Here is a 21,738-nt window from a genome sequence, read left to right as displayed (position 1 = left end):
AAATGCCATTAATCCTCTAAAAAGAGTTATACTCCAATTTCTTAGGAACATATTTCAAGTTGGGTCTCAAACAGGTTGTCTGCAGTGAGGATTGAGATTACTACTTGGTCACACACCTTCACGTCAAAGGTCAAAGTATATTTTGCCCTTGTAGTTCTGATATCTTGGATCCTTATTGGCTTTTAACATTCCTAAAGCAATAGGAAAAAAATGGTGCTTCTGGATTTTTATTAACCCAACTTTGTACATTTGGATACTGATATTCACTTAGATCCATCATGTTTCTTCAAATATGTTAAGTAAGTAAGCTCCCCGTTAGGAGAGCGAGTGTGCAGAGAAGCGTAATGAGAGTGGTATGGAAGAACACGCACAAACCAGCATACAGGGACGCTGAATAGTATAAAATATAGTAGTTTACTATGTGGAAATATAGAGGTATTCAGAGTCCAATTTACAGTCCAAGTCATACACGGTTCAGTCAGTCAGTTATCAAATAATCAGTTTAACGCACAAAGTAGCTAACAGTAGCAAGACTCAGTAACTCACGATATAGTATCTGATCAACGTCTAACAAAACAGAGAGCTAACAGTCATTCTGGCTCCCTCTTATGGCTGCTTGAGATAACAGCAACCAATTACATCTCTCTAGCATTTAAAGTAACATACATTTGTTACAATCCTGGCTTATATACATTGCCAAGCCAAGACTAGGTTTACATCCCTAACATTCTCCCCTCTTGGGTTCTCAATGTATTTACACACAACTTCACATTCTCAATCCATAATCATCACAACAATGTTTATGTTTTACCATAAGCTTTGGTAAAATGATCAGCAATGTTTTCTTCAGACATACAATACTCTAGTGCAATCATTTTACTACTAACACTTTGCCTAACATTCCTAACCAATTTGTCACTCTCCTTAGATCTGCTAGATACCTAAATCAATGTAGGATAACATTTACATTGACTTAATTTGATGTCCCACTACAGGCCCTAGAAGGGAGATATAAAAATACATCTTTGGCTGCTCACTGTTATGGCCTAAGCTGAAGATAATGCTATCTTGACCATTTTGCATTTGCCCCCAAATGTTATGGATTTTCACAAAAGTCCTGGATTGGTTAAAGAAAGACTGCCCATATACAATAAACACACTTTACCTGAATGTTCCTCTTTCAACATCTTGTCCACTCAGCCGAATATGGATTCCTTCTTTAAGAAGAGAGCCAAATGCCATATATTCTGCTAAGGCCCAGTCTACAGTCCTATTGGCAACCATCTCTCCTCGTGTTTTTAAAATCCTGCTTAAACCTTTGGAGAAAAATAATAATCATTAATCTGCTTGAAAACTTTATGATAGCATTTTCAAAAATGTGTAGATGCCTTTACAGATGTTTGAAAGTCTGTTGCTTTGGGTAGCAAACAGTGAAGAATATTGCATCATAGATTATTTCCATAATCTGAGTACTCTTCAGATGTATGTACTACAATTCCAGAATCCCCAACAGTAACCATGCTGGCTATGGAATTTTAGGAGCTGAAATTCACATGCTTGGAGGGTACTCAGGTAAGGCTGCTATAAATCAAAGGACAAACATAACATGTATAAAGAGAGCAAAGGCTAAGACTGAAAGATTAAGCTCTGAAGCAGAATCTATTTTCATCTTAATTTGCTGACAGCTTGGATTGGCTACGAGGTAGGCCCAAATGTACTAGGATATATAATACATGGAATCTTGTTAGCCATCATTAAAACATGCAAAACAGAAACAAAGTATTGATTGGTCCCTCAATTCTGAACATCTAAGAGAGGTTTCAAGGAAACTTTGCAAAAGACTCCTCCATGCAAATAACATGTTGCATTTTCTAACGAAGTCATTAAAAAGTAAAATCCAAGGGGGAAAAATATAGAAAACCATACCTCCATGAATGGTAAAATTTTCAACAGGAACTGAGCTGGCCACCTTTCCTATATGGACCAAATCTTCTTCAGTCAAGCCAGTAGAAGGACAAGTCATGCTCCGAGGTTGGCCATCCAGGGTGAAGAAACCTGGACATTTAAAAAGAGGACATAAAAAGAGTCAAGGAAGACATTCACAGGAGGAGCACAGAACAATTCTAGCTAGAACAATTCCTTTAAAAAGATGTTCTTCACTGCCAAATTTCTTTTGTGAAGATATTTGGCAAATAAACTCTGTCCAATTAAACTACTGGATCATCCTGCCAGAGCATCTGGGAGAAGAACAAAAAATCTTCATCAAGTGCCTTTTAGTTTAATGTAAGCACATTTTGTTTATTAATAATGCTGACTATCTCTTATGATCTTTATATGGAATTTTCAGAACTGGGAGTTCTAGGCAAGGACAACACATGTTTGTGCCAGAAACTGCAAGTGCAATCTATTGGCCAAGAACTATTTTTTCTCCATGGCCATTAACAAGTAGACAGTAACTTACCAGGCCATGGAGAGTCTAACCAATGCTTGATGTGAAGGATTTTTTCATCCTTGGACCTGGCATGAGCCTCTTCACAAATTTTGTCATACTTGGAAATTTCCTCCTGGAATACAAAAGGAGCATAATGTAGAGGTGTCCCCAAGGACAAATATAATCAACACTTTACCCTTTACAAAATGCCTTCTTATAATTATAACACATTTCTCAACCAAAACTGGTAGTAGCAAAGGTTGGCAGTTTGGCAGTTCGAATCCCTAGTACCGCGTAACGGAGTGAGCTGCTGTTACTTATCCCAGCTTCTGCCAACCTAGCAGTTCGAAAGCATGTAAAAATGCAAATAGAAAAATTAGGATCCTTTTGGTGAGAAGGTCACCTTCGGCATTTAGTCATGCTGGCCACATGACCACAGATATGTCTTCAGACAGTGCTGTCTCTTTGGCTTTGAAACGGAGATGACCACCAGCCCCTAGAATCAGGAACGGTTAGTACATATGTGTGAGGGGAACCTTTACTCTGTGTGTGTGTGTGTGTGTGTGTGTGTGTGTGTGTGTATGTGTATATATATATATATACACATATATGTTTCAACAAGCTACACAATATCAGAGAAATGTTATCAATTGCCATAGAAAAATAAGAGATTATTTTACTAATCTTGGCTGCGTAATTAATGTTCCTGTGTGGTGTTATATATTATAACATTTATAAAATGCCAAAAGTCTATGAAATTATGAAATGCTTGATACCACAATGGGAAGAGGAATATCAAGATATCTAAGCATGGCTGGGCTACAGAAGATTGTTAAGCCATAAATGAAAGTACCTCATATTCTGGTTGATTGACTACTGCTTGTGAAATCAGTGTCTCAGCATACTTCTGTAGCACAGGTTTCTGTTTTCGGATCTGCTTGTACATCAATGGCTGAGTGAACATTGGCTCATCCATCTCATTATGCCCATTTCGTCTGTAGCACACCTAGCATGTTTGAAAGGAAGAAAAATCCCATATATTTATTCTTGACCTAAACAATTCATCTTACTAAATTAAAAGAAAGTTTTCCAACTCAGTAATTAGAGAGTAATGCTTGATTGAGAACAAGCATGGGTGTAAAGTGATGGCAAATGAACAGATTTCTTGGAATGTTATCAGAAAAGAAAAAAAATGTTCCAGCTTTGGAAAATTTTATATTCTACTTAAACTTCTCTTTCCACCATTCCACAAAACCTTTGAAAATGATCCTCAAAGTACAGGTGGACATGGCTGAGTAGGGCAAGCTATTATTTATTTACTAATATAAATACCATAGACTTATGCAGACTTCCAGTTCTAAACTATCCTTGCTTTCAACATGTCTATATACCATTTCAGATTCTTGTTTTTTAAACCTAATCTCTTCCTCTTGAGGATCTAATGAATTGCAGTCACAATTTTCTTAGTGTTCCTCTCAACCCATTAATTTTTCCACTGTATATTTGTTCTTCAGTTCAACCCTCATGAATTCTCTCTATGTGACCAAATTGGTTTAGCATATTTGTTTTTAACTGATCAGTCACTTAGCATTCATTTAGATCAGTGGTGGGTTACGACCGGTACGCCCCGATACGTTCCGGATAGGTACCGTTCCGTTACGGTGCCCCGGAGGGCCCAGACTCCCGCGCTCCTTACCGGTATTTGAGGTTTTCGGGGCTTCTGCGCATGCGCTGTACGGTGCCTGCGCAATGCTCCGCTGAGCAGCTGGAGCATTGCGGGTGGTAAGTACAGATGCACGCGCTGCGTGTGTGGGCGCGCACACTGTGCATGTTTATGTGGTGGACGCCGAGCCCCATTGCACCGTACCGGAACCCACCACTGATTTAGAAGTAATTTATTCTCGAGTCCCTCTCTTCTGGTTTTGCCACAGACATTTCTCAGGTGCTACATTTCCACTCTTCTCAACTCACTTTCAATTTTCTCTTGACGGCCCCCATTTCTATATAATAAAGTCCACCAAAGCCCACACATAGTTACAAGTAGTCCTCAACTTATGACCATAATTGAGCCCAAAAGTTCTGTTGCTAACGGAGACATTCGTTAAGGGAGTCTTGCCCCATTTTACAACCTTTCTTGCCACAGTTGTTAAGTGAATAACTGCATCTATTAAGTTAGTAATACGGTTCCTCATTGATTTTGCTTGTCAGAAAGTCTCAAAGGGGAATCACATGACCCAGGGATATTGAAACCATCATGAAGAACAGTTGCAGGAACTGGGTATGTCTAGTTTAGTGAAAAGAAGGACTAGGGGAGACATGATAGCAGTCTTCCAATATCTCAGGGGTTGCCACAAAGAAGAGGGAGTCAAGCTATTCTCCAAGGCACTTGAGGGTTGAACAAGAAGCAATGGGTGGAAACTAATCAAGGAGAGAAGCAACTTAGAACTGAGGCAAAACTTCCTGACAGTTAGAACAATTAACCAGTGGAACAGCTTGCCTCCAGAAGTTGTGAATGCCCCAACACTGGATGTCTTTAAGAAGATGTTGGATAGCCATTTGTCTGAAACGGTATAGGGTTTCCTGCCTAGGCAGGGGGTTGGACTAGAAGACCTCCAAGGTCCCCTCCAACTCTGCTATTGTATTGTATTGTATTGTATTGTATAAATATGAGTCAGTTGCCAATCTACTGAATTTTGATCACAATCGTGGGAATGACGCAACGGTTGTAAGTATGAAAAACGGTCACATGTCACTTTTTTCAGTGCTGTTGTAACTTTGAATGGTCACTAAATGAATTATTATAAGTTGAAGAGTACCTATATATTTTCTTTGCTTTTAGGAAAATAGTACCCAGTATCTTTCTGCTATCATTCAACATCTAAATCATTTTAAAAATATTTCTTAAATAATCTATTATATATCTCCAACTTAATGTATCAGTATGTCAGAAGAATCAGTACTACCTACCAGATCCACAACTACATCTTTGTGGAAAGTACTTCTCCATTCAGCTGCCACATTGCACACATATACCACAGCCTCTGGATCATCAGCATTGACATGGAAAATGGGTGCATTCACCACACGAGCCACATCTGTTGGGTATGGGGAAGAGCGGGCCATACGAGGATCGGTAGTGAATCCAATCTGAGATGACAACAGAGTGTATGAGGACTTAATACATCATCACTAACTCTCAATTTTTTAGGTGATAAATGGAAAAGTTAGTTAAATATTTAAGGAATATCCTTTGTGGTATATTCTTTCCTGAGAATGTTTATATATGAAAATACTGAGACTTTAGCATGAAGCATGGATTTTAAAAGGTAATGTCTCCAATCCTGGGTCTGCCAAGAATAGTCAAAAGATGAAAACAGCACTCAGAGGAGATAAGAGATATGTACTGTGAGAAGTCTAATTTTGCTGACAATTCTAAAACCCATTCTTTCTGGAAAAGGAAAAACTAGCCTTCATTACATAATTAACATTAATAATTTCTTTCCTCATGCTATCCAGGATCCTTTTCTGTTTGGTGAGTCAAAGCTAATCCAGCAGTGTTCTATCTTTTGCTTCATTTGTTGCTAGTTCTATACTTGCAGTCTCTTAAGACTTGCAATTTGGCGTTTGCACTTCTGTTTAGACAACTTCTTTCGGATTCAAACAGTAGGGAATGTCCTGGAACTCTAAAGCTGTTCTTTCCTACACTCTTCACAAAAGGCCACAGGTTAAAAGAGAGAAGCCCAAGACCACCGCTGTCCTGTTCCAAAAGACTTTTCACCTAGAGGAATAAACAGAGCTATCAAGATAGAACTGAAGGAACATTTCTCAAGGACTGCTATGCAAAGGCACATTATAACAATGAGGGTCTCACCAAGGAAAGTTAAGAAAAGGAGTAATAGCATTTTGCAGTACAAGATGTAAGACATTTATTTATACGTAAGTCTCAGATAGGGGTGGCTGTTAATTGGTTCAAACAGCAGTAGTATCTCTGTTCCATATGTTCCATCCCCTCCAATTGATCTGACAACAAATTGTCTCTTTCAAGAGGTTTTTATCACCCATTAATATCATCATGATATTAATATCATCATGAATGTAGCATAACATACAAATCTATCCCTTAGTTTCATAATCATTGGTGTCAAATCAGAAAGCAGGAAACGTTCTTGACGTCAGGAAATCAGTCTTCATCTGACAATTTTAACACTGAGTTGAATTTGCTTCAGTTTTTATTCTCGATCAACTCTTTGATCACTTCAAAGTAAATAAACCTAACCAAAACACCTCTTTTAAAGTTCAACTAAGAGTGCAAACAATAACACAGTTCCTAATCTGTTGCTTGTTCTTGGTAAAATTTAAGTGAGAGAATCTGATATGATAGCAAAAGAACTTATTTTACCTGATTATTCACCACCACATGAACTGTCCCATAAGTTGTATAGGAAGGCAAGTCACTCAAATGGAAAGTCTCGTAAACAATCCCTTGGCCAGCAAAAGCAGCATCTCCATGCAGAAGGATTGACATCACCTTTTTAGACCAGAACAAATTAAAGATGTGTTAAATAATTTTGGAGAATTAGGTGTCAAAGTGGCTGAAAAATGAAGCATCCACAACATTGTCACTATAAAAACAAAAGGACAAAACAGCAGAGAAAAGCACAAAGGAGAAGGCATCTCAATATATGCCCAGCTTACTTTCTTTCCTTCAGTGTCTCCACAGTAAAATTGTTCTGCTTTTGTTTTGCCCTGAACAACAGGATCAGCAGCCTCCAAATGAGAAGGATTTGCAACCAGTGAAAGAGTGATGGTCCTGTCAGTGACACGGTTAATCCTTCGGTGATACATTCCCAAGTGGTACTTTACATCCCCTGAGCCCTGAGAAAAGAGAGTATTATTAGGCAGATACATTCTTTTTTTGCGTATTTTTAGAGCTTCAAAATGGCTGCTTTGCAATTTAGAAGAAAATGAACACATATCCAAAATACGTTCACAAATACTTAATTGGAATTCAGACAGTAGTGGGTTATAATCCAATTTGAATTCCTGATAGTGGTATTCACTTTGTATAATATTGATAGGATTTATCAGACTAAATCTAGCTGGATTAAGATGCACAGTAGAAGAACTGTTACTCGGTCTATGAATGGCATAGTATTTACTGCCAGGAATCACACATTTTCATTATTTTTGCACCCAGCTGATTCTTTAAATCATCTGAGATGGTTTCAGGATTCACCCCTTAAACTCAATCTGACATGAAAAGACTTTTAAAGCCATGGGAACCTCATCCTTGACATTCAAGAGCAATCTTGAAAACAACGGGAAAACTGAAGAACTGGAAAAGTGTTAGGGCACATTGTTGAGGTCACACTCGACTTGTTTCAGTGGCAGATACAGATGTTGTCCCTGTGTTCAAAACTAAATACAGTGGTCCCCTGGTACTCAACTGCTTTGAAACGCATCGAATTTGGTACTCAATGCATTTTGACATGAACATTTTGTCCCAGTACTCATTATTTGTTTGGTACTCAATGCACAAGCTAGAATTTGTCGGTGTCAGCTGCCTTGTGACTCGCTATATTATTTCTTACAGGAAAAAATTGTTTCGTACTCATAATTTTTGGTACTCATTGCACCTCCTGGAACCTATTAACGATGAGTACTGAGGTACCACTATACAGTTGTTATTAACTAATATGAAGAAAATTCCTGTCAAATAAAATATATAACCCCAGTAAAAATTGAACTCACTTCATCTGCAGCTTCTAGCTTAGAATCAAACTGGCAGAAAATCTGCTCCAACTCCTTTCTGATAACATTGGCAAGAACATTCAGGCGCCCTCTAGAAAACCAAAATCATATTTAATCAGATACTACATGGAATACATTGTCTGCTGTAGGAGAAATAATAATTTTGATTAATAAATCAAATTTGACTTAAATAAGGTTTCAATCACTACTTTGTATACCTTTTTATAATAACCCTATGCCCTATCAACATTTGAAAAAAGTGGGCCTTTGGAACTAAACAAAGAGCAAAATCATAAAAATGAATGACAGGAAGAATACAGCTCAGAATGTTTTGACTGAAGGGCAGGTTGAAATTCAGCATACACTCTCTTGACAGCTTCACTCTCTTCAAAGAGTTTCCTCCAAGGACAACTTTACCTGTGAGGCATTCCCATGATAACATAATCCACTCCTTTCTCACTTGACTTGTCAATTATTGTCTTTAAAGCAGGAATCAGAACCTCACAGCCTTCCAAACCAAACCGTTTCTCAGAAGACCACTTTCTGTGCAGGTACTCCTCAAACCTGGAAAACAGAGATGCTGTTTAAAGACACCTGTCACATAATCTGTATGAGTTTCCGGGCTCTTCTGCAAAGCCTTAGCCAATGTGCGTCCCTCCTGTCCTTGTGAGGAGAATGTGTGGATGTAAATCGTACAGCTCTTATGGTCTATCTTACTACATCTCAGGAGTGAGGCTGGGAAGTGTTGCTGCTGTTACCGAATGAAATGTGTAGTAACTTGAAGACATTGATTAGGGGATACTCTGCTTTCCTTCCTCCTACCCCTGCTCCAAGTGTCACCTATCAGGAGGAAAACTAATTTGCTCTCCTTGAATGCATGTTGGTCTGGATGACTACTTCAACAAATCCTGTTACTGTCAGGTGCAGATAACTATGGTCTCTCATGAGTAGCCAAAGTCAGTAACTTTATTGTTTGCTACACGTTACAAGAATCTTACCAGACTGCTTCCCTTATTCTGGAATGACCAGATACAATACAATAGCAGAGTTGGAAGGGGCCTTGGAGGACGTCTAGTCCAACCCCCTGCCTAGGCAGGAAACCCTATACCGTTTCAGGCAAATGGCTATCCAACGTCTTCTTAAAGACTTCCAGTGTTGGGGCATTCACAACTTCTGGAGGCAACTTCTGTTCCACTGATTAATTGTTCTAACTGTCAGGAAGTTTCTCCTCAGTTCTAAGTTGCTTCTCTCCTTCATTAGTTTCCACCCACTTCTTCTTGTTCTGCCCTCAGGTGCCTTGGAGAATAGTTTGACTCCCTCTTCTTTGTGGCAACCCCTGAGATATTGGAAGACTGCTATCATGTCTCCCCTAGTCCTTCTTTTCACTAAACTAGACATACCCGGTTCCTGCAACTGTTCTTCATATGTTTTAGTCTCCAGTCCCCTAATCATCTTTGTTGCTCTTCTCTGCACTCTTTCTAGAGTCTCCACATCTTTTCTACATCGTGGCGACCAAAGCTGAATGCAGTATTCCAAGTGTGGCCTTACCAAGGCATTATAAAGTGGTATTAACACTTCACGTAATCTTGATTCTATCCCTCTGTTGATGCAGCCTAGAACAGTGTTGGCTTTTTTGGCAGCTGCTGCACACTGCTGGCTCAGATAGGCTTCATGGATCTTGGAAGAGGTCAAGATTTAGGCAGTTGCTGCTATACAATGACTCCAAACTAGACTCTCGCTTGACCCCCCTTTCCAGCCTAGATGGCAGTTTCACAACAGTTTCCCTCTTTGCTCATTATGTAGGAGAAATTTTATATTGCCAATTGAAAGTTTAGCCAATGTTTCAAGAGTGATACAATACAATACAATACAATAGCAGAGTTGGAAGGGACCTTGGAGGTCTTCTAGTCCAACCCCCTGCCTAGGCAGGAAACCCTATACTGTTTCAGACAAATGGTTATCCAACATCTTCTTAAAGATGAAATATGAACTAGGAAAGCTTAAAACTGAATCTAATTCTTCTACTACCGATACCTGTACCTCCAACCAATGGCAGTTATGCAAGTTAATGAAAAAGAAATACCTGGTTGAACGCACAAGTCTGGCCAGCAGGGTGCGCTTCTCCTCACTGGAGAATTGCATGATACCAGGCGTCTCAAATTTCTGCCTTATCCACTGACATTGCTCAAGATCATTAATAAACATAAATTCTACTCCAATGTGCTGACAGTAAGCCATCTGTTAAAGAAGGAAAGATGCAAGTTGGAGCAGAATAGTCAACCATTTCCAAGCACAAATTAAAAGCTTACTTTATATGAGCTATGTCTTAATCTTATTCATAAGTTTTTCTCTTTCTGAAAACCAGGTTAATACTGTGATGATTAAGTCAACACCGAAAGTCTAAGCCAGTTAATGGAGTTTCAGATAAACTATGATTTCAGTCCAAGTGCTCACAAATCAAATCCAACAAATTATGCACTAGTTAGACAATATGTTATTCTTAAAAAATGTAAATGGTCACGATTTGGCAACCAAAGACTGTTTGAACAATTCTATTCCATTATAAAACGGAAGGTTACATTTAGTTATAAAATGAAAAGTTAGTTATTTCCAAGATCTTCAATTAACAGTGGACATCAGGAGACCACTAAGTGAAAAGATCAGATGTAGCAGCCAGTTTTTCCTAGGAAAATATTGTTAGCTTTGGATTTACGTATGCAATATGCTGCTGCACAAAAATGTTGATATGCTTTGGAAGGGGTTCTGGTTTACAAGAGACACTGGCAAAAAGAAATGGTTTGACATGTGCGGGAGATGGCTGTGGCATTTCTTTAAAAAGATCTATGTGTTTCTTTTTCTTTAGTCTTCTAGCTAAAAATTGCCTGAAAAGAACTTGGTTGCTTTAAGGGGCTAACTTATTAAAGAAGCTGCACTTTAATGAGAATGGCCTGCTCTGTTTTCAAGCTTAGGGGGAATCTGGAAAAAAAAGTGGTAGTTGCTTTAAAAAGGCGTAATATTTCCATATTTTCCAAAGCACCTCCTTTTAATCATTTTCAAAGCAAGCACAGTTCTGTTGTCCAGCGCACTCAACAATCTGAATACTTGCTAAAATCAAAGAAAGATAAACCTAGGTGCAAAGTGTTTCTTGAAGTCAGGAATTTGAAAACCACTGAATTTACACCCCAGGTAATGGAAAATACTGTGCCAGGGAGAGGTGGAGTAGAGGGACAACAAACAGAGGAACGGAAAATGTTTGGCAAGAAATGGCATTTAAATAACCTTGCTGGAAATTATTTTTAGCCAGAGTCGTGATGCCAAGAACATGAGCAGGGGACAGAGAAACATTCCCTTCAGCAAAAAGTACTGCTACTTAATATAAGATAGAAATTAGAAGCTGGCTTATCAGGAAGGGGAGAACAACTCCCAAACCCAGAATTAATGGGAAGCTGGGCCAGGGAAAAAGCACCACTAATGAGGTAGCTGAAGTTTTGTTTCTACAGAAGGCAATTATAGCAGAGTCCTTAAAGGAGTTAAAATGACCTTGAGATATTGTTTTTTTTTTGCTTTCGAATTCCATTTCCTTCTTTTTTTCCCAGTTTTTTTTTAGTCAGCAACAGCTTTGGTTTTTTTTTAGCAGAGTCACCCATTATTGTCAAAGGAAATTATGTGACTGCCAGGAAACAAAGGAAGAAAAGTGCTTCCTTTGGAAATGACCATTTTAAATGTTCATATGTGAGCATTTTCCCACAATGCATCCTTTTTTAGAATAGAGAACTCACTAGAACAGCTTTGTTCTTTCCTGATTGTTTTTGAGGGTATGGGGAAACCACGTTAATAGTTTTTATTTTACAGCTTTCTAAAATAGGGACTGGGCTTGCACAACACGAGGGCTAAAATGGGTCTTGGCTATTTGTATTTCAGAGTAATAGGAAAGCCAGTTAGTTCAGCCCATTTATAGTTCAGCGTTTAGGAATTCAGGCAATTGGGATCGTTTGATAAACCATGGTTAATTATGCAGCAGAATGTTGTACAAACATGGCTACTTAATTTGATAGTGGATATCAAGTAGCCTAACAATTTATTTCATTAAAATAGATTCATAAGTTTAAGATTATACATGACATGATTATACATGTTTCCATAAGCTAAAATATTCTTTTGTTCATATCAAACTTTGCAGGTCTTCTCTATGGTAGGTCTGATGACGTCCACCTTACAGACCAATCTTTCTCTTGTATTATGTAAGATTTCAGTGCTGGCATATTCTTTTGATTTTCTAGTTACTAGAAAATTATTCCTTATTATTATTGCCTGATTCCTGGTGATTTCACTGGATGGTTTACATCCACATGATCCCAAAAATGTTTACAATACAATAGTAGAGTTGGAAGGGACCTTGGAGGTCTTCTAGTCCAACGCCCTGCCTAGGCAGGAAACCCTATACCGTTTCAGACAAATGGCTATCCAACATCTTCTTAAAGACTTCCAGTGTTGGGGCATTCACAACTTCTGGAGGCAAGCTGTTCCACTGATTAATTGTTCTAACTGTCAGGAAATTTCTCCTCAGTTCTAAGTTGCTTCTCTCCTTGATTAATTTCCACCCATTGCTTCTTGTTCTACTCTCAGGTGCCTTGGAGAATAGTTTGACTCCCACTTCTTTGTGGCAACCCCTGAGATATTGGAAGACTGCTATCATGTCTCCCCTAGTCATTCTTTCTCTTAAGCTAAACATACCCAGTTCCTGCAACCATTCTTCATATGTTTTAGTCTCCAGTCCCCTAATCCTCTTTGTTGCTCTTCTCTGCACTCTTTCTAGAGTCTCCACATCTTTTTTACATCGTGGCGACCAGAACTGACTGCAGTATTCCAAGTGTGGCCTTACCAAGGCCTTATAAAGTGGTATTAACACTTCACGTGATCTTGATTCTATCCCTCTGTTGATGCAGCCTAGAACTGTGTTGGCTTTTTTGGCAGTTGCTGCACACTGCTGGCTCATATTTAAATGGTTGTCCACTAGGACTCCAAGATCCCTTTAGCTGGCTTTCTTACCTCCAAACGGCGGATGATTTCCCGAAGCGGAAGAGCGGACTCATTTCCTCCAATGAAAGTCGTAGTTGGCAAGTGAAAGACTTTGTCGAGGTCCGATTCATGTAGGCCATAAAACCCTGCAGGATTTTGCATAGGTAGCAGAAGGCAAAGGAGGATTGGGGAAAGTGTTCAGTTCGAGACAGTCGGTACACAGGAAACCAGGTTTTTGGTAGAGGCGGGGGAGGGACAAGAAAAGCAGCACAAAGTAAGCATGAAGGAGGTTTGTATGAACAAAACATAAGCAGGAATTAAAATATTGGACAGGTAAAGTGAGAACAAAAGAAGTATAAAAGTCACGCAGCATATGAACGTAAGAAATATACTTGCCATGAAAAATTGGTAATTAAACCCAGGGAAATGATTAACGTGAAATTTAGACCTCCACACATACATTTGTAGAACATAAGGGGTACAAGTACAGCAAACACATAGTGCCACCACATTCCACCACATATTCAAAATTAAAAAAAAATGAAGCAGGAAATTAAGAGTTAAAGGACCAATTTCCCAGAACCAAAAGTATGAAAAGCCTCAGGATGATACAGGGTTCTGCAGAGGACTCTCCTGAATAGCTCACTACAAGGAACAAGGATTTTATATTGAAATTGTCTCTATGAAGACAAAACTTTCTACAAGCCTCACAAACACTTCGACTTCTAGAAATCTCAAAAGTATTGAAGAGCTATTACCAAACATTCCTTCCCACACTGGCTACATATGTATTGTGTAGCTAGACTGTAACAGGACTAACATTAACATATTTTTGCATCAGCTGCTGGGATACTTAAAAATTGTTCTGCAATTGATGATCAGATAGCTTTCAAAGCTGGAAAGATGACAAAAATGGAATTTTTCAGAAGTGCCAATTCTGTATTGCAGCCTGATGAGAACAGGCAACTACCATAGACAAGTTTTAAAATTATCCCTCACCTTCCCTTCAACTAAATGCTAAGCAATGAAAGATAAATAAATCTAACAGAGTAACTAAATTATCACAAAATACAAAAGAAACTAGAAAGAAGATCCTCAGTTATATAAGAGGCCAAAATCATATAAATGCCGAATTCCTGATGGGAGACAATTAATAACCTAGTAAAGCTTCTGGATTGCTGGAAGTGATATATGACTCCTGGACAGCCAATTCCATAACTTGATTGTTATATCAAGAAGACTTTTCCCTCTAGATTTCTACCAACCCTGCATCAGATGCAGCAGGACATAATGGACCTCAGTGCCTGAGGAAATATTGTGTAGGAGGCAATTCCATTCTTCTCACTTTAACAAGATTACAAATTCTTTGAAACAGATCAAAAAGAAAAATAGGGCTATCACGAAGAAAAGACACTCCATTCTTGTTTTAATATTGTTTGGCACACAATGTTCATTCAGGTATACAAATCATTGGCCATCAATGATGCAGAATGATGGCAAAGAAAATAGGCGACCAATGTAATAGCTATACCGTATGAAAGCAATGTTTGGCTGGTTAATTCAGTACCTTAAGTAGAGAATGCCTTTTACAATAGACATTTTGGGTCCAAATCTACATTCAGCTACTTAGGACTCTTGAATAAAAGATGAGATAGATATCTACTGTAATAATTATATTGTAGATAATTGGCCTGAAAAAAGTCGAACAACTGGAAGCGTCATGGTGAGACCTGTTGGAAAATAGCGGGCTCCGACGAACTCTGCCAAAATCCAACTGGACAAACTGCTGTTAGGAGGTCTTCAGACCGGAGGCATCTTGGATGACCAAGAGGAACCAGCAAGTTCCTCGGTAGGTTGGAGAAAAGCTCTTCAAACTGACAGCGGGGGCAGCGGCCATATTCAAATGACCGCTTTGAAGCTAAGGCAACCGGACTAAGCTTTTTGAGCAGGAGTGATGTTGGAACGGAGTGTTAGAACTGGGTGAATGATTCACAGGTAAAAGGAAACTTTGACATTAGACTTTAAAAGGGTCCTGGAGCTGAATTAGCGGCTAACTGGCATTTGGGAAATTTTATGGAGGAAGGAGGATAAAGCGGAGGTTAAAATACTAAAGCCCTAGAGGATTCTTGTTTCTTATATTTGGATTTGAAGACATTAAAAATAATAAAAGAATAGAATCCGGAGGGAAAGCACCTTTTTTCTTTCGTGGATTTATAGTGTTTTTTGACAGTTTTTGACAATCAGCTGGTTGGAGTGTATTGCGGATTGGAGAGAGTCATCTGCTGGTGGGAAAAGAATGCTACGCCAATTGATGAAAGGAAAAAGGGAAAGGACAGCTGCTAAATTTGACCTTGGCCACAGAAAAGATAATTTGGAGCTGTGAGCACTTTTAAGGAGTGTTTGTTTTTGCTACATTGTTTGGCTTCGATTCTCTATAGCTGTGGAAGAAAATAAATTCTCAACTTGGATTGGACTCAATTAATTCTAGAATTGGACATTAAAATTTGGAAATAAAAGGACTGCATGGACTTTAAGCTCTAATTTGATATAACCCAAAAGTATTTAAAAATTGTTAAACTAGTTTAACTAGCAATATGGAGCCTTGGATGTATGATGAACTATTTGAGATGTTAAAAAATGCGCGTGAAACTTTCAATGGTAAGAAAAAGCTAGAAATTCAGATGGAGTACACAGACCAGGAATTAGGAGAGAAGGGGTGAAAGAGGGCACCAATGAAGAATAAGAAAATAATACTGAAGAAAAAGGAACTGAAAATAAAAACAGATGATTTCACTGGGATTCACAGTGGGGGGAATGTGCCCCCCAAAAGAAACAATCAAACAGCAAGAAAGGAAATAGTGGGAAGAAAATAGGAAAAACCCTGGGGGAAACTACTAGAACCATAAAATTAAAAGTGAGAAAAAGGATTCAGAAGATACAATAATTATAAAAATAAGAAAAAGCTAGAAGAATGGGAGAAAAGAAGAAAATTAATAAGAAGTGGAATCTCTGAGAGACCAAGAGGAGGAGGAAGGGAAAGAAGGAACATATTAGTAGATTAAAGGGAATTGTATTAATATTGTTAATGGTATGTATTCAATTAAGACATAAGGGAATTATAGTAACATTGTTAATTGTGGATAATTAATTAAGGTAAACGTTCTCTATGTAAAAACTGAATTTGAGGATGTATGTTGCTTATAGACGAAGCCAACAGATGAAATGTGAAATGATAATTTGGTTTAACCTTGAAGGGGCAATTAGTGATGTTGTCTATGTACTAAGAAGCAAATAAGATAAAAAATATGGAAAGATAATAATATGGCTGAAATTGGAAACAGAACTATGATGTAAAATGGATTATGTATATGAGAGGATGTAAAAGAAAAGACCCGGACAACACTTTGTTTATAAAATATGTTAAAATTTGTAATAAAAAATAAAAACCTTGAATTGAAAAACAAAGGCAAAAGTCATTCCTATTCTTAAGCTAAAACACAATTATGTATCTTGGGGAATGTGATTGGAAGAGTTGTTTATTATAGGCATCACATTTGCACAAATGATGGAGAATTTTCTCAAAACCCTTCAGCATGTCAAAACACGCCATTGCAACAAGACACTCAGATAAACTGCTGAGCTGCGTTTACATTATAATTGACATTGTTGCTTTCAATCATTAGATTAAAAGCCATACATTTTCAGCTAGAAGCTTGCGATTAAAGTGCTCAGCTATTCTGCAAAAAACCAGAGCAAGCTTATGAAAAGATGGCACTTCATTTTTCTTTTAGCAATGCAGATGCAGTTGTGAACAACTCGCATCCTAAATTCCACTATTCACAAAGAACTTTCCTGCACAAAACAACACAAAAATCAGCGAATATACCTCGACCAATATGATACGTGTTCTGATGAACATCCAATTAACAAATACATTTCAACAGAGGCCAATGTGTTAAAAGCACAACAAAGCTTTCTGTAAGAAGCAAACAGAAAGTAAATAAAGAGAAAATAGCTACCAAATTGAACCCAATGAAAGAGAACATAACTGAGGAGCGTGACTGATGAAGCGCTTTGATAACACACACGTCTCCGACTGTTAACATTGAAAGCGATTCTGACGGGAAAAGACAAAAGACCAAAAACACTGCTGTAAAATGGGGCAAGTTGTAACTTTACCTACACTGTACATGCCCAGAGTCAACTATTCAGAGAGTCCTAAACTCCAGAAGGGTTAAACGCTCATTATTTGCATACCTCCTACTGTTAGCACTCTCAGCCGCTCCTTGAATACAGCAAGATCTGGGGAGGGAGGGAAAGGTTGGGTGCAGAAAGGAGAAGACAGAGAAACTGAGTCAAAGTTAGTTTCTTTTTTAAATTCCAAAGAACTGAGAAAGTAGTTGCAAAAAGAGAAAGTAAGCTTTTAAAAACAGCATTCGCACATACACAATAAAAAAAAATATCACCAAAGAAAAGGGAGTTAGATGAACTGTATGCCAGGAGAAAATCTGAAGAATCTTTCAGAACCAGCCATATTGACCGCAAAGAGAATAAAATAAGCACAGCAGTTACACCTGACAGATAATGGCAGTTAAGTTACATATTTTGGACTTCATTGCTTATGCAAATAGAAAAAAAAACCCTAAACATTAAAGTTGTTAAATATCCTTAGGACAAGTTCCCAGTCAAAAATCACAAGTGAAACAAGTATGACAGAATCTTGTACCCCTTCTACATGAGACTGTTACGATTTACTGCACTGGCAAGGAAAAAGACAGCATAGGATTCACACACTTTATGCTACCATATTCTGTGGTATGGAATTGAACTGAAAAGTAACAAAGATTAGGAAAAGTTACAGTCTTGTTTATGTACCTGAACCTTAAATCAACAATCTATGCAAGGACAATTCTAGTTTTCCTATTCTTATTTATAAAAGTGAGAAACACAGTTCAACTGAAAACAAGTTTATAGCTTTGACTCTATAAATACACAGATTACTCTTCTAGATTGTTACTGCACAAGAGAGAATTACATTCTGTCAGACAAGATCAACAATAATTTTATTGCATGTAGCCCGCAAATATAATACACTTGGATGTCTTGATAATAACATAGTAGAATTCTTTCCCTCCCAAAATGTTTTGAATTCTGCAAATCTGCATTTAAAAATTGCTGGACAAATGAATAGATGAAAAGATTCAACAGCTACTAGGTTTGTAAACTTTAATATCAGATACACTGTATATAAATTATTAGGATGAGCTTTTATTTTGCTCTTGGTGTCTAACTGGTCTGCAGATTAGGGCAAAAATCCTATTACATTTTTAAGAAAAGGATATGGTGTTGCCTAGAACTTGCTTTTTGTCCAATGCATATCTCATCCTGCCACTGACTTTTCACCACTATTCTGGAGATATGTCATTTCAGTTCCAAATAATTCAGCTAATTATGTGGTTTTTGAATAAGTGTATATGGAATCTTAGAAGTTCTGGATGACTCGCAGTATTGTGTGTTCTGCATTGTCTAACAGAACAAACAAAAAGGTTGAAGTCCTGAAACCCCTTTTAAATTAATATTATTGAGATTTTAAAAGATGGGGCAATTAGGAGTTTCCTAAGAATAACTCTCCCAAAGCATGTGTCATGGGAATAGAATAGTCTTTATAAAGTGGTGGAAGGACCTGAAATTATGATTCATCAAAATGATTATATGTCACATTTGGAATCTTAGTTTTTGTGGTATGGTCCCAAAGTCTTAAATCTCCCACTTAGAAGCAGAAAACTTCAGAGGCCTCTGGGTCTTCCTGCTTCCTTGGCTATGAGATGTCTGTCTTCCTCACATTCTCCCAAGTATCACTTCAACTCTCAATCCATTACATATGGTAAGAGCAGGGACAATTACATTAGCCTTGTTTTAAGAGGTTCTGATTTGTTCTGAAGTTACAGACTACTTTATCCTCAGTTTGGCATTCTACATATATGTTGGAATTTGATTCCTAGAATCCCGCACAATCACTACACTGCCTGGAGAATTCTGGAAGTGGAAATCCATATATCTGGAGGGTTTTCTGGCTAGACAATGCTCTTTCAGATTAAAATGAAAATAAAGTGTGAAAAGGGGTCAAAGGTGAAACACTTAATATGAATATGATCTTGTCTATTGTTGTTAGATAATACAAACTTAGCTTCATTCTAAAACTGTTGACCAGGATACTAGTTTCAAAGTCATTGCACATCTCTTCAATAAACAATATCAGCTGTTTGAAAGGTACAGAGACAAGAGCAACCCTTATCTGAATCTTCCTGAACTAAAGTATATATCTATCAGCTACCAATTATGAATGGCATCCACCGCTCATGCAGTTTTGCTGGTCTGAATGTGTGCATATGGTTTCAAGCAAAGTGTCTATTGGAAACTCTGCTGTTGTAAAAGCCTGCAAATTTGACAGGAGCCAAGGTGCGAAGCTGCGGCTGTATAAGACGGCCACAATACAGTCTAAAAACACGCGAACTCCAGTCTTTCAAAATGGAGCGCAACTGTCATGTTTTTTTTGCTGACAAGAAGATCAGCTCCTTCAGAGGCTTGGGCCGAAGCTCCCACCTCTGAAGGGAATCCCAGTGACTCTACGTAGGAGAGGGAGTCACCTGGATCAGTTACTCACAAATAAATGATTAATTTGATGTGCATCCAGGAATTCTCAAAGGGATAAGGTTAGACACAACTGTCCACGCTGAGAGACTGAGTCGAAAGCTGGGAAGCCCTAGCAACAGGGAAGTGTCCTAACAGCTTTGACAGTCTCAGTCCAGTCAGCGAGCAGAAGTGTTCATTCATTCTTGGATGCTATCTCCACCTAGATGGAGAATGGCTTTGAAGACAGGATGAAGAATTGCTTTCAAGGCAACAATGTGAAAGGGGCCTGAGCCTAGCTAGGAAATTAACGAGAAAACGACTAAGAGAAGCCCTTCCCTAGTTCATGTGGGGATAAAGAGATGGAGGGGGAACTATATTCAGGTTTGTAAGATTCTGTTATTATAGCTGTTATAACAAAAGCAGTATTGATCAATATGGTGTTGCTTTCTTCGTTTGGTCTGCCTTGTAGGACTGACAACAACTACTATGCATGGAGCCCATGCTACTTATTTATATTTTATACCATGAATTTATATAATATGCTGGTAAAATAAATAAAATATAATCCTTACATTTTTAAAATCATCTCCTATATTGTTCAATTTTTATTCAGAAAAAAGTTATCATAATTTCTACATTCCAATAAAATATTAATGTAACAATTTCAACCATTCAGTAGATCTGACAGTAGACCAAGGTAATGCACAGATGAAACCACTTGAAGTGCCCATTACACACACACACGCACACACACACACACACAATTCAGAAGCCAGCATCATTCCAGTGCACTCAAAATAGTTATGCCTGCCTAAGGTGAATCTTAAAAATCTTTGTGAAATGTGGAAGGAATTCCTCAATATACCCCCTTCCCCCAATATTGGGGATCTGTTAAGGCCTGGTACAACCTTCTGGATTTTGGAGTTCTGCTTAATGTACCGGGGGCAATAACTTCAGAATGGAGATTTAGTAAAGCGAACTGCACTCAATGTGTTCTTAGATATTCATCAAAGTTATATTGCGGTTTCATTTAATTGTATCCATTTAAAATATTTATATAGTACCTCATCTTTCAACCAACTCTGATTTTCTCAGATGCTTTCCATTTCACCGATACACACATACACCATCTAATCAGTACACACTGTCAATTCTGAATGAGTCACATCGTTTATTTGACATGCACAAATACTCTAATCAACATTTAGTCTTGAAAGGGGTTAGTTGTCATTATTTTTACTCTGTTCTAAGTTAGAAGCATGCTACTTTAGAAGCATTTGCAGAGCCAGATTGATTAACCTGTGGAAAGCACCAGCAATCAGTAATGCTCAACGACCATAACTTGCCCTATGTTGAAGGAAAAAATAGTGGCCAAAATTAACAAACACAGTGAGCTCTACTGGAAAACCAAATTCCAAGTATTGCTCAGCAAGTGCACCTTCACCTGAGAACCACACATGCACTTCTCCAGCCAAGGATCTGTTTCCTTTCAGTATTTTGATTAGATGTGGGAATGCATTCCAAAGCTTCCTTATCATGATCACTGATGGAGTCATTAGTCAAAGTTGAAATTGTGTCTATGTATTGTCTTAGCTGTGCAGCATGCCCTAAATCATGCATTGACCTCAAGTGAGTGAGAAAGACATGAGAGAAACTTGTCTCTTTTCCCACTCCTGCCTATAATAGCCATCAGTACCAAGCTCCAAGAAGTCACCAGAGCTCTAAAGAAGAGCTCTGTTGACCTTTAGAATACTTTCAGTTTAAGGGATGCTTATGTGTCCGTCACTCTAATACACTCATTTTCTTGGAGTGGCAGAGTATTCACAGTTGCTAGTCACACCTTCTTATAGCTGGACTCCAAATCACAAGGACTGTAAAGAGGAGACTGCAAGCTGTCTCGAACT

The 21,738-nt window shown here is 38.1% G+C and overlaps 1 protein-coding gene across 4 annotated transcripts in view; it reads right to left on the bottom strand.

Moving 5' to 3' along the window:
- Nucleotides 1–21,738, bottom strand: part of OGDH (oxoglutarate dehydrogenase) — a 48,175-nt gene that overhangs the window by 8,177 nt on the left and 18,260 nt on the right. For 2 of the 4 annotated variants that reach the window (XM_081961196.1, XM_081961195.1), the window contains exons 5-16: nt 17,459–17,503; nt 13,232–13,347; nt 10,266–10,420; nt 8,600–8,746; nt 8,183–8,273; nt 7,127–7,306; nt 6,831–6,959; nt 5,399–5,578; nt 3,285–3,437; nt 2,462–2,564; nt 1,927–2,055; nt 1,166–1,316 (exon numbers count right to left, since the gene is read on the bottom strand). In XM_081961196.1, coding sequence (XP_081817322.1) covers nt 1,166–1,316; nt 1,927–2,055; nt 2,462–2,564; nt 3,285–3,437; nt 5,399–5,578; nt 6,831–6,959; nt 7,127–7,306; nt 8,183–8,273; nt 8,600–8,746; nt 10,266–10,420; nt 13,232–13,347; nt 17,459–17,503 — 1,579 coding nt within the window. The remainder of the gene's footprint in view (nt 1–1,165; nt 1,317–1,926; nt 2,056–2,461; nt 2,565–3,284; nt 3,438–5,398; nt 5,579–6,830; nt 6,960–7,126; nt 7,307–8,182; nt 8,274–8,599; nt 8,747–10,265; nt 10,421–13,231; nt 13,348–17,458; nt 17,504–21,738) is intronic. The other 2 variants (XM_081961198.1, XM_081961197.1) reach the window with 1 other exon arrangement.

The sequence above is a fragment of the Natrix helvetica genome, assembly GCF_964273705.1.
Source record: "Natrix helvetica genome assembly, chromosome: 8".
Classification (NCBI taxonomy): Eukaryota; Metazoa; Chordata; class Lepidosauria; order Squamata; family Natricidae; genus Natrix; species Natrix helvetica.
Note: the sequence above shows the minus strand (reverse complement) of the source record. Positions and strands in the feature narration are given on the sequence as shown.